This window comes from Salvelinus namaycush, chromosome 11 (assembly GCF_016432855.1).
Source record: "Salvelinus namaycush isolate Seneca chromosome 11, SaNama_1.0, whole genome shotgun sequence".
Classification (NCBI taxonomy): Eukaryota; Metazoa; Chordata; class Actinopteri; order Salmoniformes; family Salmonidae; genus Salvelinus; species Salvelinus namaycush.
Window position 1 is genome coordinate 22,796,572 of NC_052317.1, and position 26,206 is coordinate 22,822,777.

At 45.7% G+C, this 26,206-nt stretch overlaps 1 protein-coding gene across 1 annotated transcript in view; it reads right to left on the reverse strand.

The window, feature by feature from the left end:
* LOC120055925 (disco-interacting protein 2 homolog C-like) overlaps positions 1-24,721 on the reverse strand; it is a 98,840-nt gene extending 74,119 nt beyond the window's left edge. The window contains exons 1-4 of the mRNA XM_039003979.1: positions 24,649-24,721; positions 10,427-10,537; positions 8,238-8,366; positions 1,640-1,855 (exon numbers count right to left, since the gene is read on the reverse strand). Coding sequence (XP_038859907.1) covers positions 1,640-1,855; positions 8,238-8,366; positions 10,427-10,535 — 454 coding nt within the window. The 5' untranslated portion in view covers positions 10,536-10,537; positions 24,649-24,721. The remainder of the gene's footprint in view (positions 1-1,639; positions 1,856-8,237; positions 8,367-10,426; positions 10,538-24,648) is intronic.
* Positions 24,722-26,206: the final 1,485 nt, after the last annotated feature.

The following is a 26,206-nucleotide window of genomic DNA, read 5'->3' on the forward strand; positions in this document are numbered from 1 at the left end:
CGTCAATGAACGCCACACTTGATCATCACAAAGCAAATGGGGGCTGGGTCAGAGCAGGGCAGGGAGGCGAAGGCAGGGGGGCGCTGACTGCACCACCGCACGGTGGTCTGGGATAGTGGGATACTGACCCTGCTTCTCCAGAGGGGGCTGTTGCCAGACGAGCTCTGATCCACCTGATCCAAACTCACAAGACCGGCGCACCACAGGACCTGGACCTGTGTTCCCATTCTCTACTGTGACTGGGGCCGGAGGACCCAGGACCTTCCTAGTTTTTCTCTTCAGAGAGAGGTGCGCAATGGGCCCTGCATGTGAGGGGAAAACCAGAACCTTAAATCCAGACTACGGCAACCACACAGAGCCAAACCAAGGCACTACTGTACCCAGAAGGAGGAAGGCCTCTCTGCAGTGTCTCAGCAAAAGAGGCATCAGCGATATGGAGAGATGGAAAATACGGTCTTCGTCCCAAATGGTCCCCTATTCCATTTATAGTGCACTACTTTTGACCAGGGCCCATACAGGGAATAAGGTGCCATTTGGGACAGACCCATGGATAACGGTCGCGGTAAGGGGCATGGAGAAAAGCAACTTATCTACACGGGCAGGCAGAACCACACTAATGGGAGGGGAGGGAGGAGGGAGGGCGGGAGAGGGGGATGAAGGGAAGATGGAAAATGCTTTTCCTTCAGCCTTTTAAAAAGCCAGCACACATACACTGGGGAGCTGGTTTGTTTTGGCCTCAAAACAGGAGCGAAGAGGAAAACAGAGTCGTAACCGTCACACACAGGAAAGGATATCCTCCTCTTCAATAACACACCTAGCAGAGAGAGAGCAGGACTAGAATACACTACAGCCAGTCAAGTCTGACACACACACACCATGCTGTGACAACAAAACAGCTATGTGTGTAAGCTGATTGTCATGGAAACGCCTCTGAACACCAAGGACTGGTGAGAAAGTTACTCATGTGCTTGTTGGTATGAATGGACCTACAACAAGCTCTGGTCAACAGATATGCCTCTCTAAAGTGTCTTCAGGGAGCTCCCACAGTTTGACATTTGTAGATCATAATAGGGCCAAATAGCTATGATGGTCTGTCTCCTAGTCCTAACTGTCTACTAGCGCTGTCCACCTGGCAGGGGGCTGACTGTCTGTGCTGTCTCTGGTGGCATTTAAACTGTGACAGCAGCATGAAAACAGACTAGCCACTGGAACAGTCTACACAGACAACAGTGGTACTTCATGGTGATAGCCCTCCAGTCTTCTTTTTTTATATAGTTTATCTACATAGGGAGTAAATAGGCTACAACAATTATTTTTCACTATTTTTAGTTGTGTATGTATTATGCACTGGCCCCTAGGGGGTTAACTAAGTCTAGAAGGTCATCTTTGTCAGGGGAATGAGGGTAGCATGCAATTAATAGAAAGTAACACTGGAAGCACAGGCTAGTGTTGTGGCTGCATGCCTTAGGGGTTGGAACAGGATGGGTGAGGGGTGATATCAACAGCACACACATCTCCCCCCCTCCCACACACCCTGGGGGTATTGAGTTAGAAAGCCAACAAGAGAGGTAGGCAAGACAACACACAGAGGTAGATAGATGTAAGTAGGTGTGTAGGTTATAGTTGAAGGGTGGTTTACCTGACTTACCGAGGTGCGTCTGGCCCATGACGTCTGCTAGCCGGCTGGCTGCCCCGCTCCCTCCACTCTGAGTGGAAGAGGAGGAGGTGGTGGAGGAGGTGGTGGAGCCGTGGATGGCTCGGCTGATCCAGTTCTCCATGTTGATGCTGCTCTGGCTGGAGGTTGGTGTGCCTTCACCCTGCATGGAGCCCTCGCCCTCCGAGCCCGACGACGTGTCTGGAGAGAGGGGGGAGAAGAGCCGAGAGGGAGAGGGGAATTAGAGAGAGAGGGGGTCTACGACGGCAGGTAGAAACACATGAACATACGTACATATGCACACACACACACACACACCTGCATGTCATTGTCAATGTCAGGCATTTGCACAACAAACAGAGAAACTCGGGCTATGCCATAAGGAGATGTCCTTTCCCCCATAGCATAACCCCTCCACTAGCATCAGCTTCCAGGCCTCTCGCACGTTTTTCTCCAGAGCCTGGGGAAGTAGGTATGAGTGGAACTGCGATGATGGGCTGTGAGTAGAAGCGATTTTTCAAAAATAACCACATCAATCCCTCTTCAGAATTATTCAGAGTAAGCTAGTTAACGGTGCTAGCATTTTTGTGTATATATATAATGACACTACCCCATGTGGGCACCATTGTAAATGATTGGCTTTCGGTTTTGAATCTCCGCCTCTGTTTGAATGTGCCTATTCCAATTGTTGGGAGGGGCAAATAGCTTGGATACCCTCCATCTTCTTTTAGCCTCCTCCTGACAAGAACTTCCACAGGCTTTCATACCGAAGGTGAGGCGAAAGCCTGGTAGAGGCTATACCCTGCTCCCTACCTGTAGGCTACAGGTGCACTCCACAGAAAGCATGCAAATCAGAGTTGACAGAAACCTGATCATGACAGTGAGGGGGAGAATGGCTTCCTTCCACTGTATCAGACTCAGTCAGGAGGAGCCCTTCCCCTATAGCCCTCACAGCCCTGCACCTCACATCATTAGGCTGACTCACTTTCATGCACCCAAATCCACTGCAACACAGACAGTCTCAGCCCAAACACTGTCACTCCTACTGAGCTAATATCACTACTCTCCACTCTGGGATGTTTTTAAACCCTAGTCAGTCAGTGGCTGAGTCTGGGGATGAGGGAGTGGGTTTCTTTGTGTGCTTTATTTTGCATGCATTTTGCATACTGCGACAGGACAGGGCTGTCTGCCGGGGGCCAGCGGAGGGTGTCTGTCTGAGGGATGAGAGGAACAAACAGAGGGAGAGAGGCTGGATCATGACGAGCCATTTAAGAACCAGGTGCACTGCAGAGTGACCTACTGAGAGAGATCAACAACAGGATGGGCCTGGCTCTCTCTCGGTGTGTGTGTGTGTGTGTGTGTGTGTGTGTGTGTACAGTCCTCCAATTACACTTCAGCCTAGCACCTTATCTACTTAAGTTAGCCAACAATACAGCAGCCTCGAACCGGTTGACCTTTTCTAGTAAATGTCAAATCTGCATGGGCAAAATGTTGAATATAAAAATGTAACGTGATAAATTCTGGGAAAATAGAAATCAGCAAAAAAGATAACATAAAAAGCCTACATTAACTTAATAGGTTTTATGAGTGCACATAAAATATAATATATATATTTTTGGCCAATAAAATGTCTGAGATTTTTTTTGTTTGTTATCTAGTCTAGTCCTCAGTATGTCTGAGCCTCTCTCTGACACTGAGGGGCTGGCACACTGTCTTTGCCAGTGACAGCAGTGGGAGAGACGGTAACCTTTGCTGGGCTAAGGGAGGTCTCCTCCAGCCTGCAGTGAATACCGGCTCCAACACCCTTCAGGTCACTAGGGTTCCATCCGCTCTCCTTCTGCCTAGCCTGCCTGCACAAACACAGGAGCAGATTAACAACACAGCCCAGCCCCGCCATTGGCCGGGAAACAGCCTGACATTTGATTGGCCAGCAGTGTGTCGTACAGCACTCTTTAATTGGCTGGCTGGTGGTGTTGTCAGGGCAGTGTCAGTGACAGCTGTCAGTCCGTTCACACCTGGGCTCTCCTGCGTTGTTGACACTGGGACAGATAAGAGAGCAGCCGTGTGGCGTGGCACAATGGTCCACTGACAGCCCTATCTGAGAGCTACTCTTAAAAAGGAACTGCTGCAACTGGCCCTCCAGGTCTCAGCTCTTAGTGATGCTTTGTTGTGGCTGTTTGTTCCTCATTGGTGAAATTCAAATCCTCCTTCAAGTGTATTGTTTTACAGTGGACCAATATGGCATGTGGATAATATGTGGAGAACTAACCTATCTGCTACAGTTGTTGATAGTGCCACCATTTCTGGATGCTAGCTCCAGTTTTTACTGTTTTAGTCTGGGCCTCTACAGTCTCTGAGTGACAGTCTCAGGTAGAGCAGTGCTAGATTGCAAGGCAGGAAAGCTTTTTAGAGGCTGTGTGCATATGGCCAGCACCACTTGACGGCAAAAATACACTGCTGCCAGGCAACCACCTAATCATATTACACACACATCCAGATGTGCGCACACACACAGGAAGTCTCTGATGAGCCCCTGAAGACTAGCCCTCTAGGGATCCTCAATACATGTAATGATTCTAAGAAGCCAGACATCAGAGGACCTCAGTATAAGGACATGGGCGGGTGTGTGTGTACGTGCGTATATCCGATATGGCATCCTATTTGGGAAAACCAATTAATGTAGCTGGATTAGTGACCATTCCAATCCTAATCCTAATCTAGTATTGGACGTCAGTATTTGATTGAGATGACAGACGAAATCTTAAACTCTTTGTAGCCGGTCCTGTGCTAATTTCATGTAAATTAAATTGATAAGGCTTTGACTGCTGAGATAAGGTGGTGTGGTACCACACACACACAGTGGGAATAGAGGCAGTTGCTTTTCTTTTTGTTTGTCCCTCAGTAACAGTCACAGCTGATAACATTGTAATGTGCTGTATGCACTGCCACTCATCATTATCAGCATGTTACACACAGAAACGTGTGTGCATTTCCTCTGATCTCCACAACACAGGAGATGGCGCCCTGGGACAGACACAGGCTGCGACCCAAATGGTACCCTATTCCCTATGTAGTGCACTATACAGGGAATAGAGACCCATCTTGGGACAAAGCCATGTACAAAAACGTCATACTAATCACGATACTAATTAATTATAAAGACAGACTAGAAGACAAGGAGTCCATATTCTAATTGTCATTGGCAGGCTGTGCTCCAGTGGAATAAGGCCGCTTGCCTTGCCTGATACGATGTGAGTGAGTGGCTCTGGTGTCCCTGAACGCCCCCAGCCTCGCAGGCAGTCAGGCACCAACACGCCGTGAGTGGCTCTGGTGTCCCTGAACGCCCCCAGCCTCGCAGGCAGTCAGGCACCAACACGCCGTGAGTGGCTCTGGTGTCCCTGAACGCCCCCAGCCTCGCAGGCAGTCAGGCACCAACACGCCGTGAGTGGCTCTGGTGTCCCTGAACGCCCCCAGCCTCGCAGGCAGTCAGGCACCAACACGCCGTGAGTGGCTCTGGTGTCCCTGAACGCCCCCAGCCTCGCAGGCAGTCAGGCACCAACACTCCGTGAGTGGCTCTGGTGTCCCTGAACGCCCCCAGCCTCGCAGGCAGTCAGGCACCAACACGCCGTGAGTGGCTCTGGTGTCCCTGGACGCCCCCAGCCTCACAGGCAGTCAGGCACCAACACTCCGTGAGTGGCTCTGGTGTCCCTGGACGCCCCCAGCCTCACAGGCAGTCAGGCACCAACACTCCGTGAGTGGCTCTGGTGTCCCTGGACGCCCCCAGCATCACAGGCAGTCAGGCACCAACACTCCGTGAGTGCTGTGTCACTGTTCCTTCTCTCTCAAGGGGCTGTTCGCTCTGCCTTATAAGAACTCTGCCTGCCTGCTCATTCGGAATCATCTGAAAATGTGCCTGTCGTGATTTCCTGCATGTTTTGTGTGGTGCGTGTTCAGTAAATGAATCCCTGTAGACGCCTCGGTCCCAGCCTTCAGCCTTAATGCAAATGCGATAATGGCTACTTAACACCGCTCTCTACCCCTCTCTTATAAAGATACTCTCCACTCCATAAACCTCTGGCTGGGTGGGGGCATGCTATGCTACATTCTAGCTGTTACATTCTTACAGCTCTACAGTGCAGTAAATGACAAGTGATGATCTCTACACGTTGTTGTTGATGTAGCACAGATGTTGGTTAGTGGGATATGGCAAAGGGAGAAATGAGCTATACCTTTCAGCTAGCTAGTATTAACCATATTACTCATTCTATAAGCTGAGCATAATAGTGATAGTGCACTACTTTAGTCCTATGGGCCCTGGTCAAAAGTAGTGCACTATATAGAGAATAGGGTGCCATTTGAGATGCAAACCTAAGCCTGTGGTTCAGCTCTCTTATGTTAGCCAAGGGTCTGAGAGAGGTGACTGAAATCAAAATGGCAGCTCGTCAGTCAGCTGTTTTTAGCTAGCATGAGTAACAGTTTCAGAGTGACTTAACCACTCCCATGGTCATCGATGACACCATGTCAATATTGACTTCTTTCTGCCCCAGTCATCTGCTCCATTGACAGACTGGGGAAGTTATCTATAACGGTCTGGAGTGCCTTCAACTCCAGTGGTAAAATACTAGGAGACTGTTGATTTAAACTGCTGTGTTGAAGGCCTATTGTACTGTGTCTAATGGATACTACTAAAAACAATGTATATTTCACACCATCAAGAGACAACACAATCATACTTTAACGTCAATCACTCCTCTCAAATTGACTCATACCGTTGTAATTACATCCAATCAAGAAATCATGTAGATGAAGAAAAAAAAATGTACACTGTGGAAAGGAGCTTCTGATGATATCAACAACATCAATTTGTGATAAATAGATGCTTTGCCAACCCAGGCTGATTGAATTGACAGGCAGACATGACATGTGGAGACACATGGGTGAGACACTGCATCAGTGAGTTAGTGGGGGGGGGGGGGGGGGGCTGGTGGCATATGAGCCATATATTAAATACATTTCATGAGCCCTACAGTACATTAAAAATAAATGTTATGAGCCCAATCCCAAAAAAGCCCAAATGATTGTGCCATTACCCAATACATATAAGATATAGGTTACTGCACATTATGCACGACAGAAAAACAAAAGCCCATAGATGTAGCTAGCTATATGCTCTCTTGGGTAAATAAATGAAACTAGCTCCAGTAGGCTAATCTTGTTGAATGTATTATTCTGCACACTTTTGTATTATGATAAAGCAGAAGAGAACATGTGATTCTGGTGCAGCACACACGGCTTACAAAGTTACAAGTATAGGCTCGCGAATTTGATTTTAATATTGAAATATAATAGGGCCTATTTGTATAATTAATTGTCTGACACATATATACCTTTCATAATATTTCCCCTAATGTTATTAGCCTACCTATTGTTGCTTCATTCCTTCCTCGCTTTCAACAGTTAAATGAAATGTTTAGTTGTCCTCGTCTTCATCATTCTCCTGACACAAAAGGCTTTCACTTCTCTACACAAAGATTGAATGGTTACGGGTCTGAATAAATAGCTTACCACCGTCGTGTGTTCGCTCGTCTTTCAAAACTACAGTTCTATTGGCTGCTGTATTTAACATTCAGTAAAAATAGCTTAGTGTCCCTCAAATAGTCCATTGGTATAAGAAATGCTACAGAAACCATGTCCAGCAAGCTATTCTAGTACAGCTTTTCCTGCATGGGACTCCAAGAGCTAACGAGTGTTATTTAAGTAGAGGCCAGCGGAGTACAGGTGCGTGCGTATTGCGTAAGAGTCAGAGGCTATAAGTTAGAAGCTTATTATGCATAACCCATTATTAATTAGCTAAATATAAGGCTAATACTGCATTGAATTCATTACCTGAAAGAGGTAGGCTAGGACGTCTATGTATATATGGCTTTACCCAGTATCATTCTAGAACAGGATGATCTATGTTGGATACAATTTGAATGGAGTTGACGGAGAGAGAGAAAGACAGAGTGCTCGCACGTGCACTGATTTAAAGCAAAGATATTCGAGTGATAGGCTGTTTTAAAGTTCTGCAGCTGTAATAAAACATTAAATAATAAAAACAAGGTGACCCCTGAAAGCCAGGTGGAGATGTGTATAGACGCACATTCGGTCTTTATATAACTATATCAGAGGCTATGCTACAGCAAATGTAGGCCTACCTGTCGCAAGACAAAAAGTTACCATGATGAGATGATAGGGCTACATGCATTGTGAACTGTGGTCCATACTGAGATGGGCCGTCTGTCCCCACCCTGAGCGTCGATTCATCATGCAGAGGCCGTAGAGAAGCCAGATTTAGACATCACATATATTTTAACAGTTCCATTTCACACCATGCTGTTCATATCATTTACAGGTTTCACAGTTATTTATCCTGGGAAAAGGGAGTTGTTTTTGGCGGTAAATCCCGGTAACCGGGTTCCCGCCAATCAACCCTACACCCATATTCAAGCGTGCGCACACACACACACACACACACACACACACACAGTGAGGTAGTCCCAGGCAGCTATGACATTACCTTGGAGTCCTATATGTTCCTCACCTGGGGGAGTGTAGGCATCCATGGAGGACTGCACGACCAGGGAGCGGCGCTTGGAGGGCATGGGTACTGCCATTTTACCACGCTCCTTCTGTTTGGCCAGAGCCGCCTGCACAGCCTCTGTGTGGACATCTGCAACACACAGCAGGACGGACATGTTGGAAGACCTGGTGTCACGAACTCAGATTATCTTGATTCTGGGAACAGTTAAGTGAAATGTAACTTCAATTTGTAACTAAATTCAGTGAAAAGTGTAATTTTATTAAACACTATGAACCAGTTTCCCAGACAGATTAAACCTAGTCTTGCACTAATTAACACTTTCAATAGACAATCTCTATTGAACATGCCTTTTAAACATGCCCACTATACCGGTAAACCGTTGTGTGTTCGGGAAACCGGCCCAAAAGAATCTAACATATAATCTAAGAACAATTCCATGCCTGAAGCCACTTTTTAAAAAGCATGGAAGATTGGGCTGTAACCATCACTTTGAACATTGATGAAAAACGACTTCAGAAGATCCACAGTGTATGTACAGTAAGAAGCTAAATTGTTCACTGCTGCTCCTCTCAAAGTGATAGTCTTTCTTATACACTGGGGACTCCACCTCTGTTGGCTGCTCACAAAAAGCAAGACATGTCACACTAAGTTAATTCATCTTACCAAAGAAAGAGCTTGGTTCTAGTGAGGAAAAACAATTGCCAGTAACCTACACCCTTTGTCATGATGCTTTAGTGGACCTGTTTAGTAAATGGCCATTGAGAACAGACTACATATCCCAAATGGCACCCTATTCCCTTTATAGTGCACTACTTTTGGTCAAAAATAGTGCACTACTTTTGGTCAAAAATAGTGCACTATTTAGTAAGGGTGCCATTTGACATGCAACCCATTTGAGATGCAGTCCCTATTCCCTTTATAGTGCACTACTTTGATCCCATAGGGCTCTGGTCAAAAGTCAAAACGAGTGCACTATATAGGTAATATGGTACCATTTGGGATGCATGCTAAGCCTTGTTGGTTGTCAGGTATTCTTTAATTCAACATGGATCCTGTTTTTATAGGGCTGTATTTTAGGGACTTCTGTGTCCATTGGCTGCTCCCTCTATGGCTGGGTCTGAATAATGTCCTCAGACTACTGGGGCTTAATGTGAGATCATTGTGTTCAGCCAGATAATGAGCTATTAAAGATTTTTAAAATGAAGAGCATCAATAGCTGTGTGTAAGGCTAAGCACTGGTAAAACAAAACCCATGATTCAACCCAACCCCATGGTCCAGTTTTTATACACTATAGTACTGGCATGTTACAATGGGTATTGTGTCACACCAGTAAATCAAATGCAGGTTTTCTATCGGTGCTTGGCAGTTGTTGTTACTACAGACTGTAGTCGTGGTTGCCAACTGCACCACAGTTAGGACTGTTGCAAAGCTGGTTCTGTGTGTGTTTCACATGGCACCCTATTCTCTACATAATGGGTAGCAGAGCTCTGGTCAAAAGTAGCGCACTATATAGGGATTAGGGTGACATTTGAGACAGAATCAATGTGTTTCTAAAATGAGGCTGGAGCGCAGTGCCAGAATCTGTGGCTGGTATGTTGAAGCAGTCATTTGTATGAGAGAAAAAAGAGCAAGAGAGAGGGGGGGTGACTACTAATGAAGCAAGCTGTTGAGCTGGTAATAGCATAAGTGGTTCATTGGTCTAAAATAAAGAGTGATAAACATTAACGGGTAAAAAAAATTGCATTAAGAGTGAGATTTTCTTAACTGCATTGTTGGTTAAGGGCTAGTAAGTAAGCATTTCACTGTAAGGTCTACACCTGTTGTATTCGGCGCATGTGACAAATAAAATTAGACTTGATAAAAACAAAGCGTTTGGTAATCCGAGTTAATTCTGTTACCACAAACCTAGACATTTTATTTAGTGGTAAAAATATAGAGCTCCATTATTGATCCAATACTATCCTATAGTAACTGGCAATAACTACAAACTATATAACAGGATTTTGAGGTTTGTGCTACTGTTTGGGTTGAGGGAAAGAAATTGCCACTACCTCGCTTTCCAACCAAGATGCCAACTGAAGTAAAAAGGAAATTCAGCAGCTCTTGGCAGTAAGAGGGAGTTGATAACAATAAATGAGCATTTGTGTTTGGAGTTTTTGTGTGACGTTGAAAGGTGTCGTTGTCCTACCTGATCTGTAGCGTTCGTCCCGGGAGCCAGAGGAGCGGCGGCGGTGGTAGCGAGAGGAGGAGCCAGGGGTGACGGGGGTTCTCCTCTCGTGGGGCACAGAGGGGTCCATCCCTGGGGGGGGGGGGGGGGGGGGGAGGAGAGAAGGCAAGGACCGGGTTACCTACAGCACAGCCTGGCCAGACCACAATCCCCACAGCAACTGGTACTAGAGTACAGAGGCCTTCCCTATGGGTGGAACAGACAGAACACTGCAGACTCTAGTATGCCGTTTTTTAAAAATTTAACCTTTAATTAGGCAAGTCAGTTAAGAACAAATTCTTATTTACAATGACGGCCTACCCCGGACGACACTGGGCCAATTGCGCACCGCCCTATGGGACTCCCAATCACGTCCGGATGTGATAGACTGGAATCAAACCAGGGTGTCTGTAGTGACGCCTCAAGCACTGAGATGCAGTGCCTTAGACCGCTGCGCCACTCAGGAGCCCCGAGTTTTTACACATGTTTTTGGATGTGTAGAAGTTGCTCCTGCCAAAACCACCACCTGGATCTAAACACACTGCTGTGTACAAGGTTCTCGCTTCTTCGCACAGCAGATACTAGCCTATTATAGATGATATGAGCATAGAGTGGTGTACTGTGTAGTATAAGGATGAAATTAATAGATCATGAAAAATAGAGGGAAATGAATGCATTATACAGTCTGCATCTACATTGTTAAACTCAGTGTCAGTATTATTTGTTCTGGCGAGCACAAATTTAATTCACCACTAAGACATCCATGGACATTATTGGATATTATTCCAGTCTGTCTGGCAAGGTACTGTTACGCTCCTTTTAAAACAGAGAGTCCCCTCAATTAACTCTGTTTCCTATTAAATCCATCAGGTGACTGGGTCACTCAGCCTCTTATTTTGCATCCCAAATGGAATCCTATTCCCTACATAGGCTCTGGTCAAAAGTAGTGCACTATATAGGGATGCAACCAGCCTCTCATTGTCAATTGCAGCACAGTGGCAATCAGCCCCTGAACCTCAGCAAGGTCGCTCTCTGGATGAGATGATTTTCAGGGTAAATCCTATGACATGGACACACACAGAAACACAGCAAACACACAACAGTTACAATAACCCTCAAACAAGTGTTTGCTAGTATTCTACTGTTGCAGACAGTCTGCTAGCTAGAGAACACAAAGCTAGTGATCTACTACTGACTCTACGATGGCTTTAGACTAAATCTCTGTAGTCTTCATTACAGCCCATCCCTAGAAGGTAAATCGCATGTTCACAACAAAGAAATAATCACTTCAGTCCTCAACACCAAAGCTCGAGGCAGGAGCTTGAGCAATGCAGCCGTTTGTAATACTCTAGGCAAGTGCCCTAAAAAGTGGATTACTTTCTGCTCTGCTATAATGACCCTTGGTTTACCACTGAGACGTATGATAAATCAATGATCCCATTCCCCCTTTCTACTGCAGATTGACAAGCACAGAGAACACTCATCCACACACACACACAACTTAAAGGAAATCAATCTCAGTCTTATCTGTTCCTGTCCACCTTTCACAGGGAAATATGCTACATTCAATAAGAGGCGCGATGGAAGAGTCTGTGACCTCAATAGTAACAAAATACATAGATTGTTAAAGACTTCTGAAGGTATTTTAAGCTCCAAAATTGTAGCATGAAGAATTTGTCAAAGCCAGTGTGAAATGTAACTGCCCCCCCCCCTCCTCCCCTTAGGGGAGTCATCTATAATAGGGTTTGAATTAGAGCTACCTGTAGTACACAGAGATACTGGTGAAGACCAAGCTTTTTCAACCTGCACTATATAGATGTCAATGGTTTAGATGGGGTAGTCTTGCACTGCCAGGCATCACTTCGTAACCTGGAATGGCTTGAGTCCAGGCTCGATAGAGAACGTTTGTTGCTGGTGTTCTAAATGGCAATACACACGCATGAACAGGGTCGTTCTACCAATTCACTTAGTGAAAAAAAACATTATTTCACCTAGTACATGAAGTGCACATGTTCAACTAAATAAAAACAGGTTTTCCCATAAATAAAAATACTTTAGTACGTAGGAATACACGATATATCGGTGAATGAATCGGCCGATAAGATAAAAATGCCAACATGGGTATCAGCCCGATGTCTAGTTTAACGCCGATGTGCAAAACCGATGTCAAAGCTGATGCATACCTATATAACGCCACGTAAAATGTGGCGCTACACATGCAACACAGCATTCCTAACCTAGCCCACAACGTCTGCTCTGTGGATCGAGCAGTCAACAAGTCGAGCAGTCATTTGAAAGACTAAGAAAATTTCAGCAGACAACTCAAAAGGCAAAATCCATTAATGCCAAGATAATGGAATTCATTGGCCTTGACAATCAACCGTTCTCTGTCATGGGTGATGTTTGCTTTCGCTGACTGGTCGAGCACCGGTACACACTACCAAGTGTGCTATTTTTCAGATGTTGCCCTACTGGAGTTCAGTAATAGCGTCACTACTATTAGCTTCACGACATACTATGGAACGCCGTTTGGGTCTTTGCGTATCAAAAAAGATACTTCAAATAACACTATTTGACGCGTTAAATAAGCTTTTAATTTGACGTCAAATAACACAGTTCAATTATTGAATGTTGTGGGTTCAGAATTTGCATGCGCAAGCCAAGCGCCACCACTACTATCCGTAGCACTGCCAAAGCTGTACAAAAAAGTCTGCAAACACCGGCCACAAACCAATAGCAAGCTTTAGCTTGGGACCTAGCTAGCACCAATACAACCAGCCTGAAAACAATGACCAGTAGATCTATTCAATTATGGCATAATTCTATTTGTGTTCATTTGCATCACTGTCAATTACATACTTTTATTTTAAAGGCTAACCACAAAGTCCACTATTGTGGCTAGCTTCACATAGATGGGTCCGACCACCATTAATCAAATAAGAACTGTCTTATAAATTAGGGTTATTTTAGATGACACCTAGCTATAGTTAGCTAGCTAACGATAGCTACTGAAACATATGTCTTTTTGCTATGTTTTTGGGGAAGAACATTGTTTGCATCTATGAGCTAGCTTTTCTTTTATGACCAGCACTGTAGGTGCGCGAGACAACTTTACCAGCATCATAGCATACGTATCGATGAATCGTTGTGACAAATACGAGTGATAGTGTAATCAATGTGTAATAACTACGTTAATTCTTATTTACAATGACGCCTACACCGGCCAAACCCGGACGACGCTGGGCCAATTGTGCGCCGCCCTATGGGACTCCCAATCACGGCCGGATGTGATACAGCCTGGATTTGAACCAGGGACTGTAGTGACGCCTCTTGCACGGAGATGCAGTGCCTTAGACCGCTGCGTCCATGTGTGTTGTTAACTAACTGTACTAGAATGATAAAAGGCTGCTAAAATTGTAAATAACGGATATCAGGATATAACGGGAAAAAAATCGGATATCAGTATCGGCCAAAAATGTCATATCGGTGCATCACTAATAGTAAGTGCATAGTAGCCCTTTACACTTGTACCCATATACAGGTTGAAAATGGCATATTTGGACACTGATAAGCACCTAAATTGGAACGCAAGTGGCTGTGCAGTAACATGCTATACATGTCAGAGCTCAGGGCTTCCGCTTCACAGCTTTGTATGGATTTTGACCCATTCTGAACTTGATCACCTTGATCAACTTGAATGAGGGAAATACTGTAAAAGATGAGACATTGAGGATTATAATAAATACCGCTTTGATGTCATACAAGCAAGCCAAACACCCGTGGGTCCAAACGTGCACTTCACATTTCATAGCATAAAACTCATGTCATATATCGTCAACGTTTATCATTACTATGTGTGATGTACAGTTACAAGATGACATGGCGTTATACCCTGGGTTGCTTATACGCTAGATCCTTAACGGCACAACTAGGAAAACTGCAAAAAGCACCTTATACACTGCATGACCAAAAGTATGTGGACACGTGCATGTCAAATTTCATTCCAAAATCAAATTTTATTTGTCACATACACATGGTTAGCAGATGTTAATGCGAGTGTAGCGAAATGCTTGTGCTTCTAGTTCCGACAATGCAGTAATAACCAACGAGTAATCTAACCTAACAATTCCACAACTACTACCTTATACACACAAGTGTAAAGGGATAAAGAATATGTACATAAAGATATGAATGAGTGATGGTACAGAACGGCATAGGCAAGATGCAGTAGATGGTATAGAGTACAGTATATACATATGAGATGAGTAATGTAAACATTATATTAAGTGGCATTGTTTAAAGTGGCTAGTGATAAATGTTTACATAAAGATGGCAAGATGCAGTAGATGATAGAGTACAGTATATACATATGAGATGAGTAATGTAGGGTATGTAAACATTATATTAAGTGGCATTGTTTAAAGTGGCTAGTGATACATTTTTACATAATTTCCATCAATTCCCATTATTAAAGTGGCTGGAGTTGAGTCAGTATGTTGGCAGCGGCCACTAAATGTTAGTGGTGGCTGTTTAACAGTCTGATGGCCTTGAGATAGAAGCTGTTTTTCAGTCTCTCGGTCACAGCTTTGAGGTGCCTGTACTGACCTCGCCTTCTGGATGATAGCGGGGTGAACAGGCAGTGGCTCGGGTGGTTGTTGTCCTTGATGATCTTTATGGCCTTCCTGTGACATCGGGTGGTGTAGGTGTCCTGGAGGGCAGGTAGTTTGCCCCCGGTGATGCGTTGTGCAGACCTCACTACCCTCTGGAGAGCCTTACGGTTGTGGGCGGAGCAGTTGCCGTACCAGGCGGTGATACAGCCCGACAGGATGCTCTCGATTGTGCATCTGTAGAAGTTTGTGACTGCTTTTGGTGACAAGCCGAATTTCTTCAGCCTCCTGAACTGTATCATGGGCATTAATATAGAGTTGGTCCCCCCCTTTGCCGATATAAACGGCCTCCCTTCTTCTGGGAAGGCTTGCCACTAGATGTTGGAACATTGATACAGGGACTTGCTTATATTCAGCCACAAGAGCATTAGTGAGGTCGGGCACTGATGTTGGGCGATTAGGCCTGGCTCGCAGTCGGCGTTCCAATTCATCCCAAAGATGTTCGATGACGTTGAGGTCAGGGCTCAACTGAGGACATGCATTGCGTGTAAAAATTGTGCTTCAACACTCAGCGGTCCCGTTCTTTGAGCTTGTGTGAGCAGTTATTGCTCCTAGACGTTTCCACTTCACAATAACAGCACTTACAGTTGACCGGGGCAGCTCTAGGAGGGCAGACATTTAACAAACTGACTTGTTGGAAAGGTGGCATCCTATGACGGTGCCACATTGACAGTTACTGAGCTCTTCAGTAAGGCAATTCGACTGACATTGTTTGTCTATGGAAATTGCATGGCTGTGTGCTCGATTTTATACACCCATCAGCAACAGATGTGGCTGAAATAGCCGCATCCACTAATTTCAAGGGGTGTCCACATACTTTTGTATATATAGTGTATATGGTTGAAAACTCTACTTTGACATTTTCCAAGAATATTCTGATGCTCCTGAATTTATCCAGAATATTTTCATATTTCGTTAACATGTGGTGAAAAGTACAGTAAAAATGCACAAAATCAACAGCGTGATATTTCAGTCTTGTGTCAGGTGAACTGTTGTGTCCTCACCTTTAGTCCACAAATGTTCACATAATCTCCAACTGTTCCCTTTTAATTGCTACCATGGTTATGCATATGCTTTTCATATTTCTTCTGTAAGAAACATTTAAATTTAGCCCTATCCGTATAGGCCAATTCCCACAAATGTAAGGGGTGAAGTGCCAAATCAGCCATAAATACACTTGTGACAGTGGGAAGGAAGCTTGTAGTTCCAACAGGGAGGGAAAATTAAATGCTAGCTTCACCAAAACATTTAAATTATTAAAACATTTCTAGCCTGTCTATGGGTAACAGGTTACACTCGACTCGCTTAGTTTTCCACAAAACACCAGAAACTGACCGAAAAGAGTAGAGCCAGCTTACCTGCTTTTACAATAGGATTTATTATTAGATGTTCAAAAAAAAATTGTTGCAAATAAATAGTTTTACCATATTAAAATGCTAGTTCACTTCCCGTAACAGGGTTGACCTTAAAATGTGTGACAGGGTTCTTTGACCTTAAAATTAATAACTGACCACATGAAAAAAAAACTTCAGAAATGACTGTTTAAAGCAACAAAATAACTAGAGCTTTACAATGACGGTGAAAACTTGGATAAACGTTTGAATTAAATGGGTCCAAATCTCCCTTGAAGTAAGAGGATGCACATGTCAAAATGCTGGCAGAATTTTGGCACATTAGCAAGTCTTTAAAAACATTTTTATTTTTTATTATCAGATTTCTTGAATTTTCCATGTGGTCTATATTAAAAAGCACTTCATTTATTAGGCTTTTAAAATGGAATATGTGCACAATTTATACTTAAAATATCAAAAAGGCATGCATTTCGTGGAATAACTCGCTCTGATACTGTAACCTAGTTGTGGGGAATCCCCTGATGAATGTATTATTTTACAACCACTTACAGTAAGTATGTTTGTCCTGGACCTCCACTTCCAAAATCAATGTTAGATTCACTTGAGACCAGTACAGTATCTGTTTTATGTATGTGCTCAGACTTCAGACTCACTGTGGTTCACTGGGCTAGAGACTCAGAGGAAACAACCATCACACTACTGGTGTAACTGGCTGCTCTCTCAGCCTTTTATTGACTTGAGACAAGTGTGATGAGAATGCCAGGCCCCATGTGAGGACCAACTAGGATTGCTAAACTTTCCCAAAAAGTCCAGGTTTTCCAGAAAATCCTGGTTGGAGCATTAAGGATTACCCGTTTATTCCCTTTTGATTCTGTGCATCTTCCAACCAGGATGTCTAGAGAACTTGGGAATTTTGGGAAAGCTACCGGAATTTTGCAACCCTAGTCACAAGCCATGCATCCGCATGACACTCAACTGACCTTTCTAATGGTTATGCAGTGGTAGCCAGCAGAGTGTACTAGTGGTTATTAGATTCCCGAGTAACAGTTGGTAAGAGGGTGGTGAAGGAGTGTTTCATCTGGGAGCCATTTCAGACCGACGGTACACCCACTGTCAAATTAAGCACTGTGATGGTGCTTGAATATATTGCCCTTATAATAATAATAATAATAATAATCTAAGGCACTTTACGTGTCTGGCACTGTCTCGCCCCGGCCATGACATTTTAACGGCCCATTATATTTCTGTAATACGATTGGTTTTCAGCAGCCGCCCCGTAGAGGGTGAATAGGGCTGGGAGGTAGGCTCACACAGAGCAATGCTATATAGTGCTACAGAGCAGGCTTTCAGACCATCTCACAATTGTGTAATGGACAGATCTGCCTGTCTCTCAATTGGCACCTTTCCCTACAGTATGTACTTTTGACTAGAGCCTATAGGGCCATTTGGGACGCAGATTAGAACATTTTGACATCCACCAACAGCAGTAGGTTTGTGGGGAATGGAATGGCTCCATTTTGGATGAGAGAATTTACAGCACTATAATACAACATTTAACTGGGCAGGTCTTGTGTTCAGAGGGCCATAATGTGATGAGCTACAGGAGGTTGTGTGTAAAGGAGGACCTCATGTTCATTATGCATGTCTCTTTACAAGCACAATGAGTGGACACAGTTTTTTTTACACACTTGGCTAGTTTCAGACATAGCTTGCGTACCACATGCCACCTTATTCCCTACTAAGCGCACTACTTTTGACCAGGGATATTGTGCCATTTGGGAGGCAACCATTCAGTAAATTCCCTGTGTGTTCAATTTACACCACCGTTCAAAAGGTTGGGGTCACTTAGAAATGTCCTTGTTTTTAAAAGAAAAGCACATTTTTGGTCCATTAAAATAAATTGATCAAAAATACAATGTAGACATTGTTAATGTTGTAAATGACTATTGTAGATGGAAATGGCAGATTTATGAAATATCTACATAGGCGTACAGAGGCCCATTATCAGCAACCATCACTCCTGTGTTCCAATGTCACGTTGTGTTAGCTAATCCAAGTTTATAATTTTAAAAAGGCTAATTGATCATTAGAAAACCCTTTTGCAATTATGTTAGCACAGCTGAAAACTGGCCTTCTTTAGACTAGTGTCACGCCCTGATCGGTTTCACCAGTCTTTGTGATTGTCTCACCCACCTCCAGGTGTCACCCGTTTTCCACATTAGTCCCTGGGTATTTATTCCGGTGTTCCCTGTTTGTCTGTTGCCAGTTCGTCTTGTCAACCAGCGTGTTTTTCCGTGCTCCTGCTTTTTCTCATCTCTTTTGCTAGTCCTCCCGGTTGACCCTCGACTCTGAACCCGCCTGTCTGACCTCGAGCCTGCCTGCCACTCTGTACCTCCTGGACTCTGACCTTGTTTATGATCTTTTGCCTGTCCACGACCATTCTCTTGCCTGCCCTTTGGATTATAATAAATATCAGAGACTCGAACCATCTGCCTCCCGTGTCTGCATCTGGGTCTCACCCTGTGCCCTTATAGTACAAACTGGCCATGACAGACCCAGCAGACTTGGACCAGCTCCGCCACGCTGTCTCCCTGCAGGGAGCCACCATTGGGAGGCATGAGGAGCTACTGCTGAACCTTTTGGAAGGGCTTCGTTCCCTGACGGAACGCCACGACCAAGGGCTCAAGGCTATTATGGAGCAAATCAGTGAGTTAGCTCATAGGCAGCCTGCCACCTCAGACCACCCAGTAACCTTTTACTATTAGTGGTGGGTTTGTACAGCCTACCCCGGCTCCCCAAGAACCCCACTTACCACCTCCGGAGCGATATTCTGGGGATCCTGCCAGGGTTCTTTCTTTCACAGTACTCCCTCATTTGAGCTGCAGCCATCTTCTGACCGGTCAAAGATGGTGTATATTATTACGCTAATGTCGGGAAGGGCGCTCTCCTGGGCTACGGCAGTTTGGGAGCAACAGTCCGCTATTTGTTGTGATGGTGATAAAAGATGAGCTAGCTGCTCAGGAGTTACCGGTGGACCGCGACGCTCATCGCCCTCACCATTAGGATTGATGGACGTCTACAGGAGTGAGAGGTCTGGCCTAGGTCACACTCGTGCATCCGCTGCAGCTCGCTCACCTCCGAAGGAATCCGGAAGTCCCCAAAGGCTGTTTTTCCCAAGAGGATCCGAGGCCACCTGAGCTCCCTCGAGAATCATTGACGACGGGTGAGTCGGACACACCGGAAACTGGGAAGAGCTAGATTATCGCCTAGGGAACGTTCACGCAGGCTACACTGGTGAGCCTGACTGGGAACCCTTTAACTCCCATTACCCAAAATAATTTTTATTGCTGTGGGTAGACCAGTCTAAGTCTCTCCGGGTGCTCATTGACTCTGGGGCAGATGCGTTTCATGGATGCTACCCTGGTATCAGAACTAAGTATCCCTACTCAACTCCTCTGTTCCTATGGATGCCAGGGCACTGGACAGCCACTCCATTGGAAGAGTCACACACAGCACAGTCCATTAATATGCAGGTATCTGGAAACCACAGTGAGTCAATACAGCTTCTCCTGAGTCTCCCCACATCCCTATTTTCTTGGCTCCAAGAAGCACAACCCCGGTATTGACTGGACCACGGGTTCAGAGCCCGTTCTGCCATTCATATTGCCTGAAGGCGGCGCAGCCTTCCCCGGAACGTCTGCCTCCAGGGTTGAGTACGGCCTCGGATCTCTGCCGTTCCCGCAGAGTACGATGACCTCTTGGAGGTTTTCAGCAAGGCTCGTGCTACCTCCCTTGCTCCACATCGTCCTTACAATTGTGCTATTGACCTCCTCCCGGGCACCACACCGCCTCGAGGCTGGCTATATACCCTGTCTGGTCCTGAGACCAAGGCCATGGAGGAGTACAGAGGACTCTCTGGCTGTTGGGAGCGGTCGTCCTTCCGCCTCTCCTGCTGGCGCAGGATTCTTTGTGGGGTAGAATGACAAGACCCTGCGTCTATGCATTGATTACCGGGGCCTCAATGACATTATGATAAAAAATTGGTACCCTCTACCACTCCTCATTGGCTTTTGAACCTCTCCAGGGGGCTACCATCTTTTCCAAACTGGACCTTCGGAATGCCTACCACCTTGTGCAGATACGAAGCAGACGAGTGGAAGACGCCTTTCAACACTGCCAGTGGACACTGGGTACCTGGTCATGCTGTTTGGACTCAACGCGGCCGTTGTCAACGATGTGCTCCGGAACATGTTGAATCGTTTTGTTTTTGTCTACCTCGACGACATCCTGGTTCTCTCTCGTTCTGCCCAGGAACACGTTCGACAGGTCCTTCAGCACCATGTTCGGCGGCTTCGGTTGTTTGGGGTATTGAGGCTCTGGTCCGCAAGACACAATGTTCCCAGCCGGACCCTGGCTAACAGGATGCTCTTTCCTGATTCGGCCCGGGCTCAGGTCCTGGAATGGGCTCACTCCTCCTGGCTTACCTGTCATCCTGGGGCACTTCGTACCCTGGCTTTCCTCCGACAATGCTTTTGGTGGCCCACCATGGCTCCTGATGTCTCGGCCTTCGTCGCCGCATGCATGGTGTGCGCTCAAAGCAAGACTCCGGAAAGCTCCGTCTGGCCTCCTTCAGCCACTCACTGTCCCTCATCACCCATGGTCCCATATTTCCCTGGATTTTGTCACTGGGCTTCCCCCGTCAGATGGTAACACCACCATTCTGACGTTGGCGGGGAGGTTTTCCAAAACCGCCCATTTCATCCCTCTAAGTTACCTTCAGCCAAGGAGACGGACCAGCTCACGGTGCAGCACGTCTTCCGAATCCATGGACTCCCGGTCGACATGGTCTCGGATCGGGGTCCTCAGTTCCCATCCCGATTCTGGTAGGCGTTCTGCATCCTTATTGGGTCGTCGGGCAGTCTGTCCTCAGGGTTTCATCCCCAATCGAAACGGCCAGTCGGAGCAAGCCAATCAAGACGACACTTCGGTGTCTCGTTGCTAGTAAACCCATCACCTGGAGCCAGCAACTGGCCTGGGTAGAATATGCTAGGAACACTCTTCCCTGCTCGGCTACTGGACTCACCCCATTGGAGCGTTCGAAGGGGGAATCAGCCTTCGCTCTTCTCGGAGCAAGAAGTTGAGGTAAACATGCCCAGATGTTCGTCCCCCACTGTCGGCGTACTTGGAAAAGAGCTCGGGCGGCTCTTCTCAAGACCACCTCCAGGTATCGTCGACAAGCGGACCGCCACCGGACTCTGGCTCCCCGCTAGCAGGTCGGGCAGAGGGTATGGTTGTCCACACGGGACCTGCCCCTCCGGGTGGAATTCCACAAACTTTCCCCCCTTTCAGTGGTCCTTTACCCATTTCTAGAGTCCTTAGTCCCACTGCTGATACCCCATACCCTCCGTGTTCACCCTACTTTTCATGTTTCCAAGATTAAGCCCTTGTCTCAGTCCTTTGTCTTCTGTTTCTAGGCCCATCCCTCCCCCCGTGTCGTCAACGGTCAGCCAGCGTACACGGTGAGACGCCTCCTGAGGGTTCGACCACGGGGCAGGGGTTTCCAGTACCTGGTTGAATGGGAGGGTTATGGCCCAGAGGAGAGGTGCTGAGTTCCCGCTAAAGACATCCTGGACCCGGCCCTCATCACCGCTGGCACCCCAGTCAGCCAGGTATGCAGCCAGGTAGGATGCCAGGTGGCGCCCATAGGGGGGAGGGTACTGTCACACTCTGATCTGTTTCACCTGTCTTTGTCTCCACCCACCTCCAGGTGTCACCCGTTTTCCCCGTTAGTCCCTGGGTATTTGTTCCGTTTGTCTGTTGCCAGTTCATCTTGTCAACCAGCGTGTTTTTCTGTGCTCTTTCATCTCTTTTGCTAGTCCTCACGGTTTTGACCCTGAACCCACCTGCCTGACCATGCTGCCACTCTGTACCTCCTGGACTCTGACCTTGTTTATCATCTTTTGCCTGTCCACAACCATTCTCTTGCCTGCCCCTTGGATTATAATAAATATCAGAGACTCGAACCATCTGCATCTGGGTCTTGCCCTGTGCCCTTATAATTAGTTGAGTATCTGGAGCATCAGCATTTGGGTTTGAATACAGACTCAAAATGGCCAGAAACAAAGAACTTTCTTCTTTTGAAACTCGCCAGTCTATTCTTCTGAGAAATGAAGGCTATTCCATGCGAGAAATTGCCAAGAAACTGAAGGTCTCGTACAACGCTGTGTACTACTCCCTTCACAGAACAGCGCAAACTGTCTCTAACCAGAATAGAAAGAGTGGGAGGCCCCAGTGCACAACTGAACAAGAGGACAAGTACATTAGTGTCTAGATTGAGAGACAGACGCCTCACAAGTCCTCAACTGGCAGCTTCATTAAATAGTACCCGCAAAAACACCAGTCAACGTCAACAGTGAAGCGGCGACTCTGGGATGCTGGCCTTCTAGGCAGAGTTCCTTTGTCCAGTGTCTGTTCTTTTGCCCATCTTAATTTGTTTTATTTATTAGCCAGTCTGAGATATGGCTTTTTCTTTGCAACTCTGCCTAGAAGGCCAACATCCTGGAGTTGCCTCTTCGCTGTTGACGTTGAGACTGGTGTTTTGCGGGTACTACAACACTGTTGTATCACAGAGAATAACAAGGGGCTTTCTCATATCTCAAGGCTCCTTGGCACTGTAGACACCATATGGCATGATATAAAATTACACTCATCTAGGCTGTCTGCTGCCATACCTGCTTATGGTTCATGCCAAGTGGCCTAGATTTGCCTGGATTCAGTGCATCCCATGTTAAAATATGTATTTGAGACAAATTGGTCAGCCTCTCCCTCCATGATTGGGTGTATCACTGAAATGGCACCATATTCCCATAAGGCTCTGGTCAAAAGTAGTGCACTATGTAGGGAATAGGGTGCCATTTAGGACAAATACCTATTAGTGTGTCTGTCTGCCAACAGTAGCATCTGCCCATACTGTCGCATGAAGAATAACCTTTTTAAATAAATGTTTCCTGTGTGTTCACACTAACTTCCGAACGAGGGTGTTTTTCCTGGCAGGCTTCCCGTCTCAATTCTGTGGGTGCCATTTGGGACACACTGGGTGATGTGGACCGGATGGCTACCAACCCTAACCCTATTCATTTACTTTTAAACCTCTGCAGAACCCTGCTGCCACCCTCCTAGGCCTACTACCATGTTCACACACATAAACCCCCTCAGTAAAGGAATACTGTACTTACTATTGTACTGCTTTTATAGCACTAGTCAGGGAATAAAAAAAAAAAAGCAATTCAGATTGCCTCCAATGGCATTTAGTAAATGTTTCATTAGTCAATGTCTTGGTAGAACAGGGGTGTCAAACATGTGTCCTGGGGCCTTCGGTGACAAGCCGTCTGATGGAATGTAGCGCAGACTGGAACCCTACGACGTTTGTAGTGCACTATATAGGGAATACGGTACCATTTTGGACACAGATCCTCACTCTCACTTGAAAATATTAGATGTTGGGGAAACAACCATTCACACAGCAAATGCAGTGGAGACCATTGTTATACAGTCCTATGTAAGCACAAAAGCGCTTTGTCATTGGTGTCTTCTGTGTCAACAATGAGCATTCTTCCTGACTGGATTTATTTTCTAAAATTGCTACTTGGATATCAGAACTTTGATACCCCTGTTGTAGAACATTACAGACATGACAGAGGGTTATAGCTAATTGGAACTGCAACCCACACATTCATACAGTAACATTTTACCTAATTTTGTGCTAATGAAATGTAAAATGAATGAATAAAACAAATTGAAAAGTGAGGGAATGTCAAATCTAGTGTTCCTCTGTCATTCTATAGCTTTCAAGACCTAATAGTGATAACATTAGCTAGACTGGGTCTAGTTAGGTCTATATTAGTTAGGTCTACATAAGCAAGTTATGCCATTGTATATATAGACTAATAAGAATTAACCAGTCATTTCCCCCACTAGTCTTGAACCTATATACACCCAGTGACTTGGTAGGGCAGAGAATCTGAAATGACTATTGTGTTAAACAAGCTTTGGGTTTGAGGTATACAGTCTAAAACAAAGACCTCTACTCCAGAATCCATATTATTCCAGAACTCTACTCCAGAATCCATATCACTATTTCCAGATTAGTTGAGACAGACATTGTTATGATTGGAGGGCTATTTACCTTTACCTGGTGCCTGAGGGAGGAAGGCCCCAATTAATTTGGACCTCTTCTTTTCATAGCCTTTCTGTGTGATGTCACCTGCCAAAGGAGGAGAGGAAAACTACCGTTAGTGAAACGGAAGGATATAGAATAATAGAAGCTTAGGCCTATTCAGAGATCTCATGCTGCTACAGTATCACTGATACCAGACCACACTATCCATGGCATCAGCAGGTTAAACTGTTTGGTTAGTCGCTGCTACGCTTTGTCCTTTTTTATGCTGAAGATGGGTGTTTGGCGCTAGGTTGGACAAACAGGAAACGACAGAGAGGACAAGGGAGGGAGGAACAAGGAAGGAGAGAAGTATGGATTGGGTAGTAGCCTAGCTGGAGTAGATGATTGCAGTGACTGTAGTAAGTGTCAGTAATAAATACGACAGAGTCCCAGCTGCCAGTGTGTATTACTCACCAAGGCCTGGTGGCCTCACAGGTAATAAGGAGAGGCTGGGGGAAAGAGGGAGAAGGGGAGAGGGCGACACTAGTCACAAGATCTGGCTTCTCTAACCACGGACATATTAGCTGTCTGTAGCTCTCAGAGCAGGGGAAGCAGATGTGAGTGACTATGGGTGTGACTGTCTGCATGCACACTTGTGGGCGGGTGTGTGTGTGTTGGCAGGCAAATTCACTTTGATTGAACTCAATGACCGGAGTGGATAAGGAATGAGCAGGCAACAGGCTGGCAGTGAGATGAGGAAGGCAACCTGGTCATTTAGCTCATCAACCAACGACAGTAGTGCATTGATGACACTGATGGACACAACATTCATGACAGCATGTGGCTGGACAAGACGGACATTCTAACATTTCAGGCATTGAAGATGCAGAGCATACAATTTCAACTGGAAGGCTTACATGAAGAGGTGTATAAAGGCAACTTTAAACTCATAGTAAAAGCAGTACTGTCCATTAAAGCGCAGTAATACCCAGGTCTGTTCAAGAAAACAGCAATACATAAAAATAACAGAACCGTCAATAACTCAATAATACACTACATGGACAAAAGTATGTGCTTGTCGAACATCTCATTCCAAAATCATGAGAATTAATATGGAGTTGGTCCTCCCCTTTGCTGCTATAACAGCCTCCACCCTTCTGGGAAGGCTTTCCACTAGATGTTGGAACATTGATGCGGGGACTTGCTTCCATTCAGCCACAAGAGTAGTGAGGTTGGTCACTGATGTTGGGCGATTAGGCCTGGCTCGCAATGGGCGTTCCAATTAATCCGAAAAAGTGTTCGATGGGGTTGAAGTCAGGGCTCTGTGCAGGCCAGTCAAGTTCTTCCACACCGATCTCAACAAACCATTTCTGTATGGACCTCACTTTGTGCAAGGGGGCATTGTCATGCTGAAACAGGAAAGGCCTTCCCCAAACTGTTGCCACAAAGTTGGAAGCACAGAATCATCTAGAATGTCATTGTATGCTGTAGCGTTAATATTTCCCTTCACTGGAACTAAGGGGCCTAGCACGAACCATTAAAAACAGCCCCAGACCAATATTCCTCCTCCACCAAAATTTACAGT